Below are 20,129 nucleotides of genomic sequence, written 5' to 3' on the forward strand. Positions count from 1 at the left end.
GCAATATGAGGTGGAGGTAGTGGCAGGACACACACAGGGAGACATAAGTGGACAGTCAGGGCCTACAGCAGATGGAAAATGAAGCTGAGATTCTCTCTCAGAAGATACGACAAGAGTTCCATTGTAGCTCAGCGGTGGCAAACCTGATTAATGTGCATGAGGGTGAGGGCTCAATCCCTGGACATGCTCAGTGGGTTGGTGATCCGGCATGGCCGTGGGCTATGGTGTGGGTTGCAGATGCAGCTTGGATCCCTAGTTGCTGTGGCTGTGGCGTAGGTTGGCACCTGCAGCTCTGATTCCACCCCCCAGTATGAGAACTCCACATGCTAGGGGTGCGGGCCTAAAAAGACCACCAAAACAAACAAACAAACAAACAAAAAAGAAGATACCACCTGGAGTTCCCACTGTGGTGTAGTGGAAATGAATCTGACTAGTATCCATGGGGATGCAAGTTTGATCCCAGGCCTCCACTCAGTGCGTAGGGGATCCAGCGTTGCTGTGGCTGTGGCATACGTAGGCTGGCAGCTGTACCTCTGATTCCACTCCTAGCCTGGGAATTTCCATATGCAAAAAGAAAAGAAAAAAAAGATACCACCAAAGCCACCCAAGGTGGGATCAGGGAAAAGACTGAGTCTCAGAAAATATCAATCACAGGGAAAAAAGAGTGAGCAGAAGAGGGAAAAAGTTCATTTCACAGACCAAGGAAACTCAGGTCCTGGGAAGTAAAGATCAGTGCCCAGATGACGAGGCTGTAAACCTCAGCCAGAGCTTCCCGACGCGCCTGCTGGCTGTACCTGTGCAGCTGGGCCGAGTGCTGGCCACAGGGCCTTCGGAGGCTCAAAGAACTGCACCTGGTCCATGTGCTTCTACACTGAGGACCTGAGACCAGGGCACCAGGGTCGGGGGCCTGGAACAGGGGCCTCCGGGGGTGGTCATCCTGGAGCCAGCACAGTGCCCTGAGCTGCTCCGGCCTCCTGTGGGCCTCCAGCAGCCTCTGCCTCTTGACAATCCTCTCCAGCTGAAAGGAGGCCCTTCTCCACTTGACCTTCTGCTCTGCCACCCGAAGTGCGTGTTTCCGCAGGAGCTGTGGGTGCACCAGCCTTTTCTGGCTTCGGACCCGGGGGAATGGCTGAGTCTCAGGGTCTGTCTGGCACCACGAATCAGATGGCACAGAGGCTTCAAGTTCTTTCTCTGCTACATGGTCTTGCTGTGGCAGCCAGGTCTCTTCTCTGAGCAGCCACTGATAGTCTGCAAACCAAAAACACCCTGAGAGAAGGTCAGCCCTCCCTCCCTACCTGTGGCTGCTGGGACTCTAGCACCTCCGGCCATAGCGGCACCTGCACAGTGAAAAGCTGGCCAGGGTGATGCGGTGGGAGTGCTGGGCCCCCTGACCCCAGCACGGCAGTGGGCACAGACTAAGGCAGGCCAGCAGCAGAGCCTGGAAAAACGTGCATGTGTGAAGAAGCGAGCAGGAGGTGCATCACCTCCAGGGGCAGCAAGGAAGGTGGCTTGTTTATTCCGGCTCCCAGCCCCCTGTAAGAGCCTCTGGTCTCTAAGAGGTGAGAGAACACCTAATACCAAAGATTCCATCTTATCACAAAGAAAACAAAGGAGAGAATACAGAAGGCCTAGGTAGCAGTGAGATAGAGAAGTGGGAAGGGGAAGCAGGCACCTACCCTCTTTTATCTGTCGGCCGGCACTTGCCCCGTCCAATTCCGGTTCCTGTTGGGCTCTAATCTGTCCCACTAGGATTCGCTGCCTCACATCCCCCAGATAGCGATGCTGCTGCTGAACCTGGGACCTGTGAGGTGTCTCTCTAGCCCTCGGTGGCTGGTGGTCCTCGTCGATCTGCTCTCCCAGTGCTCTCCTGTCACAGGGGCTGGGGTTACCGGGAGGAATGCAAACCCAGCTCAGTACACACTGGTAGTGACCTCAGCCAAGCCAGGGAACCAAGCATCCGAAAGGGCAGGAGAGAGCTTTGGGTTTCCGGCCCCTTGGGACACACAGGCACAGTGTCACAGGCAGTTCATGATGTCACAGTGCAGGAGGGGAGAAGAGGCCTGAGACTAGCATATTCTTAGATTATGGGTTTAATGGAAACACAAGTTCATTTTGGTCAAGGAAAATGACCAGGAAAAGTAAAGCGGCTATTTTTATTTAAAAAAAAAAAAACATTTTTGCTAAATCAAGAAACTTTGTCCTTTAAAAAAAAATAAAAAAGTATGTTGAAAATCTTTGTAACTAGAGTAAAGCAGGAGCTCCAGAAACATTGTGGGAAGGAAAACTCTCCTCTCAGTTCAGAGATCACGACTGTATCTCCATCCCCTGAAGCAGAAACCCTCTCCCATGTGGTGAGCCAGGGGCCCAGAGGAGAGCTGGTCTCCACTCCAGGGCTGCTGTCCGTAAACCAACCCCGAAAGAGGGTTCAAGAGTTTTAGACTCAAGCATACTTTTCAAAGAAATACCCTGACGCCTTTATTGATGAAACTGTGGTAGGGGCCCTCCCAGAACAAAGGGAAGGTAATGTACAAAAACAGCTGTGCACGCATATGCACAACATTGTGGCAGTATGACATAATCCTTTCCGTGTGCAACTTTGTAGCATAGACCATCCAACCAGAATTTATAGAATGTATGTTACCTTATAAGAAGGACAAAGGGACCAAAGTGCTAAAAAAAAATAATAACAGAGGGTATATAAGACTGCGCCCCGCTGCATTCAGGGCTCAGCCTTTGGGTATGAATCCGCAGAGCCAGTGCTGGCACGAATAAACACTGCTTGCTGGCAAAAAACCTCCATGTCTCGTCTCCCTGTATGAGAATCCTGCAACAAAACTGTCCAGGATCTCTTTACATCCAGTGGGGAGGAGTAGGGAATGTGAATTGGAGATATAAATGAAACAAGATTAGCTACAAATTGATCATTGTAGTATGCTTGGACTTTTCCAATAATATGAAACTTAAAAAGACTCTGTTGGCTTGCATGAGGCCCCAGCACCTTCATCAAAAAAAAAAAATTATAGACACAGTCATGCTCTACTCTGCCACCAGGTTCCCTTCTTGCCTTTTCTAGGGCTGCTTCCCACGGCATATAGAGGTTCCCAGGCTAGGGGTCTAAACAGAGCTGCAGCCACCGGCCTACGCCACAGCCACAGCAATGCAGGATCCAAGCCGCGTCTGCAACCTACACCACAGCTCATGGCAACGCCGGATCCTTAACCCACTGAGCAAGGCCAGAGATCGAACCCTCAACTTCATGGTTCCTAGTCGGATTCGTTAACCACTGCGACACAACAGGAACTCCCAGAGTCACCTTCTGAAGACTGACAGTTTCTCCCCGCGTGCTAACCTCTCCCTGCCTTCTGTGCAAGGGCCTCCCATGCTGTTTCTGCAGGGTCTCTCCATCCCTGCCATTCAGGTTTCTAAAAGAGCCAATTGCAGGGCTCCGCTCTGTGGTGAGAGGGTCAGGGTCTGCAGGAAGCTAACACAGAAGCTGGATCCTTGCTTAGGCTGCCGTCGGCCCTCATTCCAGCCCCGGCATGCCATGGCTCTCAGGCTTGGAGACCCACTCAGTGACTTGACACTAGAACCATATCTCAAACGGTCTGAGCAGTGTGCTCTAAAGGGTCCACTCTGCTTAGGAGAGTTACCATTTTGTAGAGCAGAACGAAATTAGGGGGTATCAAAGCAGAGGTCACCAAACTACAGCCTATGGGCCAAATGGGTCCTCTGCCTGTTTTTGTAAATAAAATTATTGGAACATAGCAACACCCATGGTTACAGATGGTCTGGGGGCTTCTGTGCCACGCTGGCAGAACTGAGTAGCTGGGGCAGGGACCCTATAGCCCACAAAGCCTAAAATATAATCTGGCCCTTCACAGAAAGTTTGCTGCCTCTATCTTAGAAGAAATTCAGATTTCTTAGTGCAGCCTTAGGAGGACAGTGAAGGATGGATGGTGGGAGAGGGAATAGATGGAAGGGGGCATGAGTAGAGCTGACACATCAGCAGGCTCCTCTCTAGAAAGGAGGCTGTGAGGGGACTCAATGTGCAGTGGGTCCAGGGACCAGGATGTGTGCCCTGAGGAAGGCAGGCACTGGCTGTTGTGGGCAGAAAGCCAAACACACACAGTGGAATATATAGAAAAGAGGAAAGGCGCCCTTCATCACCGGTAAAGCAAAGGCTAGGTATAGCATTGGAATAAAAACAGCTGGCACCACACAAACAGAAAAAGCAGTTGATGGGTAACATTTTACACATATATCTGTATGTGTCTGACCACAGCCATGGCTGAATCACAAACCTGAGCCCATCCAGCTAAGATCCAGACCATCAGATACAAGGGGCAGGGAGGGGGTCTTTACTCTGAATTCCCTGAGAGTATTCAGCTCTCTTCTCTGTCTGTCCACCAACCCTCAGATTTACAATCTGCGTCTCCCTAGAGAAAAGCCCCTCCACCCTTCTCAGGAAAGTGGAAGCCAGCTGGTCAGCTTCCGCAGAACCAATACAGCTTCCTCCACAGCAGCAGCAAGCCCTGCAAGGAGAGGCAGTCTGGGAGGAACCCCCTCCCCACCCCGCACACACTGCACATTTGCTCGAGAAGCCACACTCCACCAGACTGAAAATGGATCCTGTGCTGAGCAAGTCAGCCAAGTTCCCAGTAAGTAGGTGAAAAAGAAAATGCAGGGAGTTCCTGTCGTGACTCAGAGGAAATGACTCTGACTAGCATCCATGAGGACGCATGTTCGATCCCTGGCCTCGCTCAGTGGGTTAAGGATCTGATGTTGCCATGAGCTGTGGTGTAGGTTATAGACTCAGCTCGGATCCTGCATTGCTGGGGCTGTGGTGTAGGCCAGCAGCTCTTCCTCTGATTCAACCCCTAGCCTGGGAACCTCCATATGCTGTGGGTGTGGCCCTAAAAAGACAAAAAAAAAAAAAAGAAAGAAAGAAAGAAAATGCTGACTTTATGTTACATGCCAGGGAGATTATCAAGGGCAGTCTTCAGTTACCTGCGGCCAAGGTAACCTGCTCAGATGGTGCCCTTTATCCTGAGGGCTCAGGCACCCCAGCTACTGCCAGGACCCACCATGCCCTTGGGCTACTCGGCTCTGGAGGCTTCCAAGGCAGGAATGCAGCGGCGCCTACTCGCTGAGGCAACAGTGGCATTGACAGGCTTGGGCTCTAGGCACTTAAGGTTAAGCTCCCAAAATTCCAAATGCCAAGAACACAGACCAAAAAACAGTTGTCAAGAGCAAACTGCTCTCAGGTCCAGATCACTGCTGCAGGGAGAAAAAGTAGTCAACAGGACAACTTCCCCTGTTCTGGAGTCAGCTCTGCTTTGTAGGGTCCCCACCAGAGAAGTATGCCTCCAGAGAGAAAGGGGATGGAAAGAAAACCAGGAATTGAGGCGGCTTTGGAGCTGACCCCGCCCAAGTGCTGGTGAGAAACCCTCATGGAGACACGGCCACAAGCCCAGATGGGTAGCCCCACTGAAAACATGCTGGGCTCCCCACTCTCAGGTCTTCTCCTGGCCCCTCTGCCCAGTCACAGGCCTGAGCTCACACCACCCACAGCCACCAGGGGCTGGTGCACAAAGGCCCTGATGGTAGCTGGGCAGGAGAGGCCCGGCCCACGGGCTCCGGGAGCTAGAGCTGAGAGTGAGGCAGTGAAGGGGAAAGAGCCTGCTTCTCCAATCCTCCTCTGTCCTCTGAATGAAAGAGTGCATTCTTGGTGTTACTGAAAGGTCACGTCCATGCCCACAGGGCTAGAGAGCCTGAGAAGACCTTAAAAAGGCAGGAAAAGACCCGTGTTCCCCAGGGTAGAAGGTCTGCTGGGGTGAGAAGGGAGGACAGGAAAGGACAGCCTCTTGGCAGCAGGGCTGTGGGGTGTCGGGCACTGGGACTCCACTTGCTCTTTCAACCCACATCACGAGGACCCCTGGAAGAGATGGTAGTATCCTTACTTAGAGGTAAACAAACAGACTCAGAGACTCAGTAACTTGCCTAAAGCCACACAGCTTTTCTGTCATAGAGCGAGGAGATAAGGCAGCTTTATCCAACTCCAACCTATCTCAAAAGCTACAGCCCCTTAAGTTGAAGAGCCATTCTTTGTGAGCCTCGGGACTCCGGGAAAAACACATCCTCTGTACATTTTCCCAACAGAACCTATCTAAGACAAGGCCTCCTCTCCTGACTTCATTACAAAAATGGAGGGCTACTCTGACAAAACAAGAGCCCCGGCTTCGGTCCTGAGTCTGTGGGGTCTTGATACACTTCATCCTGTGTCAGCTCTCAGGGCGCAGAGTTGCCCGACACTAGGGCCATCGTCCCTTAGACTTGAGTATTGTCCTTGGGCCCTTAGCAGCACTCCTGTGAACACCCGCCTGCTGCTCGGGCTCCCTGCATCAAAGCGCTTCTGCCCTCACCCAACACCTCACCTCCAACACCTGACCCAACACTACCCTCGGCTGCCATCAAATGCTCCTGGCCTAAGCAAAGAGCAGCTAGATTCCTCTGAAGGAAGCAGGGGAAGGGCCATCATAACCCTCCCAGGTGCCCCGTGCTCATGGGCTGGACAGCCCCCCACACCAGCACTCTCACAGGCACCAAGTCCCCTGTTGCCATTTTCCACACAGAGTTCCCAAGGTAGAAGTCACTTGCAGCTTAGCGAACAGGAAGATGCCACTGTTACTACTAGTATCCAACCTGCAAGGCATCTAGAACTGGGAGGGGAGGGTCAATGCAGAAGTGGATGAAGAATGACTATGAGGAAGAAGAGCAGTTGCCACAAATCACATAGAAAACTCTGACCCCGCATTCCACAGTCACAAGGCAGGTGAAATGTGGAAGAAAGGGCAGAACCCTAAGATATTTTCATGCTCTTCCTAGAGTTCTCACCCCTAAGATGCATAATTCTGGACCCTTGGTTATGAGGAAAAGAGCATTCTCAGTCCCACGATAACTTCAAAAATTCAGAGGAAACCACAGCCCAGGAAGCTAATGGACACACCCAAAGCTCACACACAGGCAGCCTAGGTTTATAGGGAGGTAGGTTCAGAAGCAGCATCAAAGAGATCCACAAACACACCACATGTAAGTCTTGTTGACAGGGGAAAGTAGCCACAGGAAACATCAAATGATGTCCCTCTTTTAGGGACAAATAAAGTTGCAATAACCAAGAGGAAATGAATGAAGGCCAAGACCACTTCCCTGGCAGCCACCAGCTGAGCAGCTCATCTGCATCTTAAGATCACTCACCCAAGTTGGTTCAGACCAGGCCTTGTGCAGGGCTTGACTGCTACACTTATCTCCCCACTCCACATTGTAATGAATTCAGAAGCAAAACCACTATAAAACTCTTAAAGGATAATATAGGCCAAACACTCTCCGACATAAACCACAACAATATCTTCTCGGACCTACCTCCTAGCGTAATGACAACAAAAACAGAAATAAACAAATGGGACTTAATTCAACTTAAAAGTTTCTGCACAGCAAAGGAAACCCTAAACAAAACGAAAAGACAACCCACAGAATGGGAGAAAATCTTTGCAAGTGAATCCGCTGACAAAGTATTAATCTCCAAAATTTATAAACATGAATCCACTGACAAAGTATTAATCTCCAAAATTTATAAACAACTTCTGCCGCTCAATACCAAAAAAACAAACAAACCCATCAAAAAATGGCAGAAGATCTAAACAGACAATTCTCCAAAGAAGACATATGGATGGCCAAAAAACACATGAAAAGATGTTCAACATCACTCATTATTAGAGAAATGCACATCAAAACCACTATGAGGTACCACCTTACACCAGCCAGAATGGCCATCATCCAAAAGTCTACAAACAATAAGTGCTGGAGAGGGTGTGGAGAAAAAGAAACCCTAGTACACTGTTGATGGGATTGTAAATTGGTGCATCCACTGTGGAAAACAGTATGGAGATTCCTCAGAAAACTAAAACAGAATTACCATTTGATCCAGCAATCCCACTCCTGGGCATCTACCCAGAGAAAACCACGAATCGAAAAGATACATGCACTCCGATGTTCATTGCAGCACTCTATACAATAGCCAAGACATGGAAACAACCTAAATGTCCATCGACAGAGGAGTGGATCAAGAAGATGTGGTACATATACACAATGGAATATTACTCAGCCATTAAAAGGAATGAAATACCGGCATTTTTAGCAACATAGACAGACCTAGAAATTATCATGCTAAGTGAAGTCAGTCAATGAGACACCAACATCAAATGCTATCACTTACACGTGGAATCTAAAAAAAGGACACAATGAAATTCTTTGCAGAACAGATACTGACTCACAGACTTTGAAAAACTTATGATTTCCAAAGGAGACAGATTGAGGGGTGGGGGGATGGGCTAGGGGTTTGGGATGGAACTGCTATAAAGCTGGGTTGTGTGATTGTTGTACAACTATAAATGTAATAAAATTCATTGAGTAATTAGGGGAAAAAAAGCAAAACTAATAGGTTCCACCACAGAGGGAGCAGCTATTTCCCACCTTTCCTTCCAAAGCAAGGGGCAGAGACCCAACCGGGAAGCAGTGACATCTCCATCCAAATCCAACCATTCCAGAGAGCCACTGCCACCAACAGCCTCTCCAACCTGCGGACCAGGGAGGAAGCACAGTGAGATTGACATCATCACCCCCTCCCCAAAAGACCCAGGCAAACCCGATCCACCCCCCTACCCCAGGAAGAAGTAGAGAGGCCAGCAGCCTCGTGGAAAATGCCTCAGCACTCACCTGCCTCTGCTGCCGAAGGATGGCGGCCTCGGCTGGGTGGTTGAATCGGAACTTTTGCGCTTTCCCCAGGGTTATGACGGCTCCTGTGGCACAGAGACAGATGTGATTTCAACCCATGGCTCATATTCTCAGTACATATTACAGGCAGGGCACTGCTCTGAGACAAAGTTTTGCCCTCAACAAGTTGGTAATTAGGCTGAGTCAATAAGATATATATTCACTGAATATTGTGCAGCATTTTTTGGGGGGGCTTTATAGGGCCACACCCGCAGCAGATGGAAGTTCCCAGGCTAGGGGTCAAATCAGAGCTGCAGCTGCCGGCCTCCACCACAGCCGCAGCAACATGGGATCTGAGCAGCATCCTCAACCTGCATTATAACTTGCAGCAATGCTGCATCCTTAATCCACTGAGTGAGGCCAGGGGTTGAATCCACATCCTCATAGATGCTAGGTGGGGTTCTTAACCTGCAGAGCTACAACGGGAACTCTGAATATTATACAGCATCGAATTAATGAGACGAACTAGAGGAGCTCTAGTATCCAAGGGAAAGCAAGACGAGCTCCAGGTGGGGTGGGCAAGGAAAGCTTTTGTGGAAGAGGGGGTATCCAAGCTCAGCCTCAAAGGACTGAACAGGTTAATTCTAGTAGGGATAGCAACAGTAATCATGACAATGAGTGCTCACTAAGTGCCAAGGACACTGCTAAGAATGTTGCATGGATTAGCTCATTCAATCCTCCCAATGATCCTCTAATTATCTACTTATCCTCTAACTTTACAGATGAGGAAATTGAAACTCAGAGACTTTCCCAAGGACACAAAGCTAACAAACATGGGTACCAAATTCAGACAGTCATTCTCCACTCTGGAGCCCTGGAGTTGGAACTTCTGTGTTTACAGGAAGAGGATAATATTAGAAAATCTTCAGCTCTCTGGGTGCAGAGGCTGGGTGTTCCATCCTTAGAGCATTCTTCACTGAGCTCTCTGGGTCTGGTTCATAAGAACACAGCTGGTCTATCACTCATCCTGGCACAAGCAGGGCTGCAGATGGACCTACCTTGGGTCAGACGGCAGGAGGCGGTAACCTCCCGGCCATTGACTGAGCAGCGGGCCCCACGGGCCGGCCGCAGAATGACGACTCCACAGGCACTGGTGATGGTGCAGTGGTCTCTCTCAATCCACTGACCCTGCAGGACTACAGAAGAGGGGGGTCACTTGAGTGGAGGCACAGCCCACAGAAACACTTCTTCCATTCTTTCTAGGGGATCAGAATCCACATCTGAAAGATCTCACATCATGACAAGAGAGGAAGAGCCACCACCTGAAACCACCTAGATCCAGATCATTCCACAGGGTGGCTCTCCTCCGATCATGTCCCAGACCCATAGGCTGGCAGGAAAAGAGGAGCAACCCCTCAGACCTTGAAGATTCCTTCCTCCAAGGGCACCACGAGGTTCCTCTGCAGACACCCATCAGGCGTGAGTACCTGCCACAAGGCATCAGACCAGTTCGCTCTGTCACTCACCAATGTCCTGTTCCTGATCCGAATCGATCCTTCCTATTTTTGTTGTCCCCTCCTAAAGGGAAAAGTGAAACAACTTTAATGAGAATAAAAATGGACACAGCCCTGCCCCCAAGGGAAAGTCCACCTGTTTGAGTGTCATCACTGTCTTCTTCCCACACCCGCCCTAGCCTTTTCCATACCACTTCTCGATTTTGGTCTAGGCTATTCTGACTGCTGTGCCCACTCACTCTGAAGCCTAGGAAGCCCCTGAGAAGGTGAGGGCAAAAAATACATGACAAAGCAGCACCAGCTTTTTTACAAAGTCCAAATAGTGCTGGCCAGCCCCTTTCTGTCCCATAGCCTGGAGTCAGGCTGTCAATCAGAGATTCTCTAGTCTGATGAAGTAGGCAGACGGGAATAGCTTTCTCCCAGAGGCTAGGCTAGTGTGATCCAAGTTTGCTACAGTCAGTCTCAAAGAGACACACTTTCTATGATGATGTGTGGGAAACAGGATGTTTACCTTCTTGGTCCACAGGTGAAGTTTAACAGACACCAGATTCTAAGAAGAGTAAAGCACAAAAAGGAGAAAAGCACATCTAGAATCAAAACAGACTGGAAGAGAGGAGTATAACAGAGGAGGGGGAAACTGGAGTTAGTATCAGTGAACCACTGGGTTAGTGGAAGACAGGGCCTTTGGGGCCTGGATTACAAAATGCGTGCAGTTTAAGACCACACGGCTCTGGGTGAGGAAGGCAGCGCCACAGCAACAGAGATGTAAGCTTAGATATGTATTTATCATTTACTGAATAATCTATGTCCTGGGCACTGTGCCAAGTGCTTTACAGACACCTCCTATTTAATCCTCTAACGACTCAAAACATAGGTGTCATGATCCCCCTTACAGAGGAGGAAACTGAAGCTGATAGTGGATAAGCTACCCAGGGAGCCTAAACACTAACTAGAACTCTGGCTAAAATTCAGGTCTCTCTGGGTCCTGCGTCCATGCTTTTCCAACCTCTCCCTAGTGACTGATGTTTTTGAAGTAACTAGGAAGTTCCACACTAGGCTTCACTGTCAGCAGCCACAAAGGAGGGCCCTGGAGCTCCCTCCAAATTGCTTGTGAGAAGAAAGATGCCTGGAAGTAATGAGAGGGGCTCTGGCTCCACATACACTCACAACCAGGCTGAGACCAGGCTTTCCCCTTCATCCACTGAGGATAGAACAAGCCAATGGATGCCAGTCTCCAGACGCCACCAGCCAGACCCAAGCGAGAAGCATTAAGACTGCTCGGTGGGGGTTCGGGTCAGCCCCGATGAGGAGGCACATTCCTCTCGAAGGGATAAAGGCCACAGCACATCCCAACTTCTAGATGCGCACAACAGCCTCCCCTAAAACATGCTGGCATCTTGTTTAACATGGGCTGAGCTGGTGCTGGTGCCTGCTGCCCACTCTGCCTCTTGTTTTTTCAGGGGGTGGGGGAGGCATGCCCGTGTCATGCAGAAGTTCCAGAGCCAGGGATTCAACCTACATCACAGCAGCAACTGGGCCACACAGTGACAACACCGGATCCTTAACCCACTGAGCCACCAGGGAACTCCCCCTCTGCCTCTTTGGGGAGGTGCAGCGGCACAAAGACAATCATGAAGATGAAGTCCAGGACAGCAGTAACCTGTGCTCCACCCACCCCTCCCACTGCCTGCTCCCCATCCACAGTGCTTCCCAAGGTGACTCAAGGGAAAACAGCTCTCAGGCCATCGCTTGGGACTAGTCCTGGGCCTAGAACTAAGTTAGCAAATAAAAACTGAGAATCTTGAGTGATTGTTACATTACTACCCAAACTAGGATCTAAACAAACAACAAGGAGGAAAATGGGCACAAAAACTGAAGAAATGCCAGGGTTAGAAGTGGACTGAGGAGGTTCTGCCGTGGCTCAGCAGTTAACGATTCTAACTAGCATCCATGAGGATGCGGGTTCAATCCCTGGCCTTGCTCAGTGGGTTAAGGATCTGGCATTACCCTGAGGTATGCCTATGTTGCTATGCTTGTGGCATAGGCTGGCAGTTAAGCTCCAATTGGACCCCTAGCTTGGGAACTTCCATGTGCTGCAGGTACGGCCCTAAAAAGACAGGAAAAAAAAAAAAAAAAGAAGTGGACTGAAACCTCATCCCTCAGGTTCACTGACTCCACCCTCAGTCCCCTCAGGGCATTCGGCAAGGGCACCAGTGCTCCAGCATCATTTGCCAGCTGCCTACGGCTCAGTCTCACCATCATCCTTCAACCTCTGCTACCCTAAGCTCTGCCCCTTGACGTCTACCTTCCTCGCTCACTCCACATCCAAACAATATATCAGATTGGTTCCACTGAGATATTGAGCATTTTAATTCACTAGGTCTCTACCTGACCTCCAACCTCTCCCCGAGATTCTGACTAATAGGACTGAAAGCCTTTGGGGCTTAGAGCTGTCATTAAGGTAAGAGCCACTACTGTCTGAGGCACATTCTTGAGCTGATTTATACTGTGGCAAAAAAAGAAGCTACTTTAACTTTCTGTCTGGGAGGCTCAGTCTCTGACAACTTGCCTAAGGGCTTATCCTAAGAAGACAGACTTTCTAAACGTGAGCTTTGCTGACATCTCCCACCATGTGCGCTGCAGCATTAGCAGCCTAACTTCTCTAGGGATGACAGCAGCATCACACATCCCCATAAGCTCTGTTTCTTAAATGTCAATTTAATGTGCTGGGGGCAATTAGGAAAAATGAAGACTGGATTTTTAGTGAGCATACAGATTCTGGTCACGTAGAGTATGGTCAGCCATTCATGGGGACTGCCCTTCTACAGTAGGGCACATGTTTTTAATGAAGACAGGATATAAGATTCTGTCGACTATAGATCACTAACTCAAAACGTTTCATTTAGAAATGAGGAGCTGGCCTCCAGGTGACAAAGAACCAGGGGAGCCAGGTCCCTGTGCAAGGCCTTCAAAGCACTCTATTTTCTCTGGGTGGTTGCTTGACACACCCTGGTCAGCCCTCACCCACACGCTTTCTTGAAGCGCCCCCTGTCTGCTTCCTCTCTCCTCTCTTACTTTCCGAGGTAAACCTAGAAATGGAGAAGGAGAAGGTGAGAATGAAGTACTGGAAGGAAACTGTTTCTGATCTTTTGATGCCTTAGCCTCTGAAGGCCGTCCATGAGCGGCCTGTATTTTTGGAGAGCACTCAGGAGTGTTGATGGAATTTTGAGGTTAGATTTCACCTCCATGGCTGCATTCCTGTGCTTCAAGAAGGCGAAAAACAGGGAGTTCCCATCGTGGCTCAGTGGTAATGAGCCCGACTAGTATCCATGAAGACTCGGGTTCTATCACTGGCCTTGCTCAATGGGTTAAGGATCTGGCGTTGCTGTGAGCTGTGGTGTAGGCTGGCAGCTACAGCTCTAATTCGACCCCTAGTTTGGGAACTTCCACATGCCACAGCATGGCCCTAAAAAGATGATGAAAAATGAGTATAAGCACCATTATTCTTACTTTAAAATGAGGCAATTAAGGCACAGAGAACAAAAGAGCAATGATAGCAGCAGTTGAAAACCAAAGGATTGTTCTGATTTCTAGTCTTCGGCTCTATTCATACAAAAGCAAGAGATCACAGTTGCCTGGCAGGCCTGGCCCAGCTTTCTGAAGGCAAACCTGGGGGCAGCTCTGTGGCCTAAACTACTGCTGGCTTTACCCTCCCTGACCTCTGGGGCCGCTGCTCAAGGATAGAAGGGGTTCGCCCACCCACTCACCTTCAGGTGATAGAGCACGACACCTGTGCTGAGGACATCATCCTCCAAGGCCATCAGGTGTGGCAGGCTGGAGTCAATGACCAGCCCAGCTCTCCTCCTGTTGATGTCCACTCTGTAATGCTCCACAAGGGCCTTCCACTCATCCCACTTCCGGGTCCAGTCTTTGGTCAGCTGGTCAATCTGGGAAGACAGACGAGATGGTCTTGGACCCTCAGCACAGGGAGCAGACAAACATTTGGTGCCATCCTCATGGCATCGCTTCTCACTTTCCTCCATTACTATTCAAGGCCCTATGGGGGTCCTTGCACATCCTCTGTGAGCCTTCTGTGTTTTCTAAGTTTTCCTCAATAGGCAAGTGTTACTTTAATAAATAGAAACTCAATAAATGTTATTTTCAGCAATGAGCATGTATTTTTTTTAGGAAAAAAAAACACCATAAATCTTATTTTAAAAAATTAGTTGTGGAGTTCCCGTTGTGGCTCAGCGGTAACAAACCTGACTAGTATCCATGAGAACTCAGATACGATCCCTGGCTTTACTCAGTGGGTTAAGGATCCGGTGTTGCTGTGAGCTGTGATGTAGGTCACAGATGGGACTCTGATATGACATTGCTGTTGCTGTGGCTTTAGCATCAGCCAGCAGCTATAGCTCCAATTTGACCTTTAGCCTGGGAACCTCCATATGCCATGGATACAGCCCAAAAAAGACAAAAAAATAAAGAAAAGAAAAAAGAAAGAGAAAGAAAATTAAAAAAAAAAAAAAAGCCAACAACAACCAGTAACAACAGGAATGAACACTGACATCTTACTGTGGATCAGGAGCAGGTTTTTTTTTTTTTTTTTTTTTTAATCTTTTTAGGGCCACACCTGTGGCATATGGAAGTTCCCAGGCTAGGGGTCGAATAAGAGCTGCAGCTGCTGGCCTACACCACAGCTTAGCAGCCTTAACTAAGTCCATTAGGGAAACGTGAAGGAACAATGTTGAATATAGGGTCCTTTATTTCCTCTTATGGTAGAAACTAATGCTGAAGGAAGAAGCTTCTCCTGGGAGTGTAGGAACGGAGGAAGCCCAGGAAAAGGAATGGATTCAGCTTAGGTCCTTCTCTGATAAAGAGAAAACTTAAGAAAAAGAAATCATGCCAAATTTAGGTACAAAATTTTATGATCCTAGAAATATTCTTTTGAGCATTATAATCATTGAGTTGAAGTTTGAAAACTAGGGGGTACCCATGAAGGGCTGGGGTAGTTTGGGCCCTGGCAGAGGTAGGGGGCAGGGCACAGCCCCCTGGAGACACTGCTGAGCACACCTCCCTTCTGGCCAGCCTTCATTACTTACTCCTACCTGTGCTAGGTCATGAGGCCAGCAACTGGCAGGTTCAAGTCCAGGTTGGCTGGCCTGTATAAAATAAAAATGCTAATGAACCTGGAATAATATGACTCTTCTATTTCATCTCTCACTTATAGAGGGATGGTATTTTCTGAACCCCAGATCAGAACACATATAGCTAAACAGGATTTCTGAGAAACTTATGGATATGTGCAGTAATCCTAAAGTTTAGTTTGGGCAATGAAATACTGATGTAGCCAGGATACTTTAATAATATATAGAATGATGCAGTAGAATATTAGAAACTGACACATTCATCTGCAAGATCGAAATCTAACCTGTCAGCAAATAATATCTGCAACTTCCCCCTTTTAAATGCCTCTGGGAATCAACATTTAATCTAATCTCTCTCATCTCTGCAAAAGTCTTGTCCTGATCCTCATGGGGTCACAACAACAGTCTCTTTCCTTGATGGTCTCTCTGAATTCAATCCTCATTCCACTCTACATGCATCCTACATTCTATGCTAATTTCCCCAATATATTCCTTTATTATGTCAACTTGGTTCAAGAAGCTATGAGTCATCCAGTTTATGCCAAGGTCAAAAGTCCTAAACTGGCCCCACTCTTGCCTCCACTACTCTCTACCATGAGCACCTGTTCTAGCCGGCTTAGTCCTGCTCCCACACCAGTCCTTCTCTCACTTCCCTGCCTTGGCTTCTGTCACCCCTCCCTCTCCCCAATGCCAAAGCCCTTCTCTCCAGCTAACAGACTCTACCCATCCTTCAAAGTCTATTTCCAGCACTGGAGACTGGTGTCTACTTCCAACTCCAGCACTGATTTCGGCCCTGACAATTCCAAGCGTAATGATTCTTCCTTCCATCTAACTCGGTAAGTTATCCCACTTAACCATTCTTTAAATATGACTCCAACTAGACTACAAGCCACCTGAGGGCAGGAATGTCTTCGTATCTCCAGCGGCATCATGCTGAGTACCTATTTGGTGCTCAATACATGTTGGTCGGTTGATTTACTGACTGGAAAATAACTTTTTTTCTAGGTTACTGTCATTATGTGAAGGGAGTTATCATGATCCCCTGAAAGATTAAAGCAGATTCAGAAAGACAGTCATGAACCCCAGGACAAACACCTCCCCCCCAACTCAAGGATCAATGGAAAGAAAAGATGTCTCAGATACAATCTCTGTCCTGACGAGGGAGAAAGCCTGGCCAGAGAGAGGTCAGACCTGTTCCTGAGGTGATATAAAGCACAAGTGAGTTCCCCCCCAACACACCCACCTTCAATTCATTTTGGAGAACCAGCTCCTTCAGATTCTCTTCCTTTCCCTCATTCAATGAATGGAAGTTTCTCTGCGCAAATAAAGAGAGGGATGTACTTTGTGGGTCCCACCTGTACTCTTGTGAAGAAAGATAAGATGCAGATAAAGGACAAACTTAATGGTTAAAATCAGAAACAAAGCAGAAGCCTAAGTATTTGCATTCGGGTTGCTACAAAGATGGAGAATCCAAGGACATTTTCTTTGCTGGGCTCCTTCCCCATATCTGCTCACATACAGAACAAGGGCCATCTAGGTGTATGCCCTGTGGATGGTAGAGAGGATACAGTGAGAGGGTGCCAACCATTTGAAACCACACAGGTACCAGAGTAACCCCTGTCCTATCTTTGCTCCTGCCCCTGCCCCACAAGGGTCACCTCACTGAGAACATAGAATGAAGCAGGGCTCAGATCCCCTGCAAAAAGGAAAAGGGGCTTCTGAGGACAGAAAAGTCCTTACTGCCCACATACCAGCTCGAAGCTCAGCAGCATGGCTTTCAGTCTTCCGATCTCGTCTCTGAGCTCTCTGATCAACTTCACATTTGCATCCTGGAACACAGAGAACTCGGTCACCAGCAATTGATATCAGGCCCCCAATGGCTATAGGATGCTACATGCAATTAGCTTGGAAGAAGCGGATTGCTCCTTGGGAGTAACTTCTGGGGTAATCTTCTCAAAGAGTGGTCTCAGGAGTTCCCATTGTGGCTCAGTGGTTAATGAATCCGACTATGAACCATGAGGTTGCAGGTTCGATCCCTGGCCTCACTCAATGGGTTAAGGATCTGTTGTTGCCATGAGCTGTGGTACAGGTTGCAGACGCAGCTTGGATCCCGAGTGGCTGTGGCTGTGGCTGTGGCTGGCGGCTGTAGCTCTGGTTGGACCCCTAGCCTGGGAACCTCCATATGCCGCAGGTGTGGCCCTAGAAAAGACAAAAAAAAAAGACCAAAAAAAAAGACAAAAAAGAAAAACGAAAAGAAGAAAAACAAAAGAAAACAAAAATAATCAAAGTGTGGTCTCAGAGCCAGAGTCAACTTCACCTAAGAACTTATTAGAAATGCAAATTCTTGGAGTTCCCGTTATGGCACAGGGGTTAACAAATCTGACTAGGAACCATGAGGTTGCAGGTTCGATCCCTGGCCTTGCTCAGTGGGTTAAGGATCTGGAGTTGCCGTGAGTTACGGTGTAGGCTGCAGACGTGGCTCAGATCCTGAGTTGCTGTGGCTCCGGTGTAGGCTGGTGGCTACAGCTCCGACTCGACCCCTAGCCTGGGAACCTCCATATGCCGAGGGAGCAGCCCTAGAAAAGGCAAAAAGACCAAAAAAAAAAAAAAAAAAAAAGCAAATTCTGCGAGTTGCCATCGTGGCACAGCAGAAACGAATCCAACTAGGAACCATGAGGTTGTGGATTTGATCCCTGGCCTCACTCAGTGGGTTAAGGATCTGGCATTCCTGTGAGTTGTGGTGTAGGCTGCAGATGCAGCTTGGATCCCGAGTTGCCATGGCTGTGGCGTAGGCTGGCAGCTGCAGCTCCAATTCGACCCCTAGCCTGGGAACCTCCATATGTTGCAAATGCGGCCCTAAAAAGCAAAAAAAAAAAAAAAAGAAAGAAAGAAATACAAATTCTGTCCCCCACCAACATCTATTACATCAGAAACTCTTGACGGCTGGGACACACCAGTGGTCTAATGAACGTTCCAAGCAGTTCTGATACACACTAACGTTTGAGAATCAGTGCCCTAGAGCAGGAGGTCAGGCAGGTAACATAAATGCCAGGGCATATATATTGGGCTATATCTATCTGGCCCCCAGTTTGTGATTTCTGTCCCAGAATTTTCACTGAAATTGCAAAGCATGTAAGGAACTTTTGGAATATTCTCATCATTACTCAGTTTTCAAAACTAAAGAATTCATATGTCTAAAGTTTTTAGCCCTAAACAGAAAAGTCACTGTAATTTGCATAGGAAAAAAAATAAAAGATGTATATTAACATAAACTCAGAATAAAGCAGTAAACACAGAAACTTTTAAACAATTTTTCTTCGAGTGGCAAGAATTTCACTCTCTTATCATTCAGAGACAAGTGTGACAGTTGGGGTGAATACGAAGAGAAAGAAATCAATGAGAGAAAGAAAGGAGAACTTAGTGTAAACTGTACCAGACCAGGACCTCAGATGAAGGTCTCACCTCATTTACCCTCGGCTTGTTGATGATGTTTTTGGCATTGGATGCATATCTCAATGTGCTCATGGTCTCACTGTAGCTAGTGTGTGCAGGAGACACGGCTGAAGTAGAAGGAGAAAGTTAAAGAACCCTCCAAGCCCTTCTGACCCAGCCCATGACCACTGGCCTTGCTGCCATGGCCCACGCTGTATAAGGCCCTTGATGAAATGGGTGGCTGTGGCCCTTCCTCTAAAGGAGAGCACCAGTCCTCGCATAGAACCAGCTCCAGTGTCCCACTCACTGGCAACCATGATGGTTCTGGAGTTGCCTCCAAGGCTGTCCTTCAGCAGCCAGGTCAACACAGAGTCCCTGTACGGGATGTAAGACTGCCTCCGGGAGCGTCCCCCGCCACTGCTGGTCCCGGAAGGAGAGCTAGGGACCCCACTGTTGCCACCATCGCTGGCTGAGCTGCTGAAGCTCTGGCAGCTGCTGAACACTTGAGAGTTCTGGGCTTAAAAGACACAAAATAATAAAAGTGGAAGAAAAAAAGGAATTAGGAAGCAAATGCATTCAAACAAAGCAATGATTGGAAAACATAGCATCATACTTCTGATCTCTTTCTGCACTTGACAGGATGCTTTAAGCATGGGCCCTGAATTAGTCTCTGGACTCAAGAGATAGAATATTTAAGCCGCACAATTTTGTGGTCTCCCTTCTTTTGGGAATGAGAGTGGTAGGATGTGGGTTTATGTTCTGACACCACAAACATCAATTTTTTCATGCCCCAAACCAGAGGGTAACTTTATCAAAAATAACCTTTTAAGTACCTACTCCATTTGACAAAATGAAAACATAGGAGTTATCTTCCAAAGTTTCCTTCCCACTCTGATAATCCAGGCCCAGAAAATACCTAAGGTGGAGATGACGATTCCCAGAGTCACGAGAGACTTGTTGATGTTGGCTCCTTCAGTAAGCCGGTCCTTACAGTAACTGGGATCTGCTCTTTCACTAAAACAGTCAATGAAAACAAAAGCAAACGAGAAGACCCTATCCTTATAATGCTGTTGAAAGACACCACCCACTGTATTGTACATCATGTAAAAGACCCCCATAAATAATTTCTCTGAGAATTCAGTTCCAAAAAATAAATGTTACCACCTTGTAACGAACTGGCATTCTTCTGCTTCTCAGGCAGTAAAAATGAAATAATTCATTACATTTGTTTTTATTTTGTCTGCCAGGGCACTTTGAGTTAAATATA

At 48.1% G+C, this 20,129-nt stretch overlaps 1 protein-coding gene across 1 annotated transcript in view; it reads right to left on the minus strand.

Annotated features, from left to right (window-relative positions):
* STARD9 (StAR related lipid transfer domain containing 9) overlaps positions 1-20,129 on the minus strand; it is a 145,405-nt gene that overhangs the window by 34,897 nt on the left and 90,379 nt on the right. Inside the window, exons 11-22 of the mRNA XM_047766577.1 lie at positions 19,779-19,876; positions 19,170-19,379; positions 18,893-18,990; positions 17,182-17,259; positions 16,674-16,745; positions 14,051-14,230; positions 10,296-10,347; positions 9,828-9,965; positions 8,773-8,855; positions 8,530-8,633; positions 1,677-1,879; positions 795-1,248 (exon numbers count right to left, since the gene is read on the minus strand). Of these exons, the coding sequence (XP_047622533.1) occupies positions 795-1,248; positions 1,677-1,879; positions 8,530-8,633; positions 8,773-8,855; positions 9,828-9,965; positions 10,296-10,347; positions 14,051-14,230; positions 16,674-16,745; positions 17,182-17,259; positions 18,893-18,990; positions 19,170-19,379; positions 19,779-19,876 (1,770 nt within the window). The remainder of the gene's footprint in view (positions 1-794; positions 1,249-1,676; positions 1,880-8,529; positions 8,634-8,772; positions 8,856-9,827; positions 9,966-10,295; positions 10,348-14,050; positions 14,231-16,673; positions 16,746-17,181; positions 17,260-18,892; positions 18,991-19,169; positions 19,380-19,778; positions 19,877-20,129) is intronic.

This window comes from Phacochoerus africanus, chromosome 2 (assembly GCF_016906955.1).
Source record: "Phacochoerus africanus isolate WHEZ1 chromosome 2, ROS_Pafr_v1, whole genome shotgun sequence".
Lineage (NCBI taxonomy): Eukaryota > Metazoa > Chordata > Mammalia > Artiodactyla > Suidae > Phacochoerus > Phacochoerus africanus.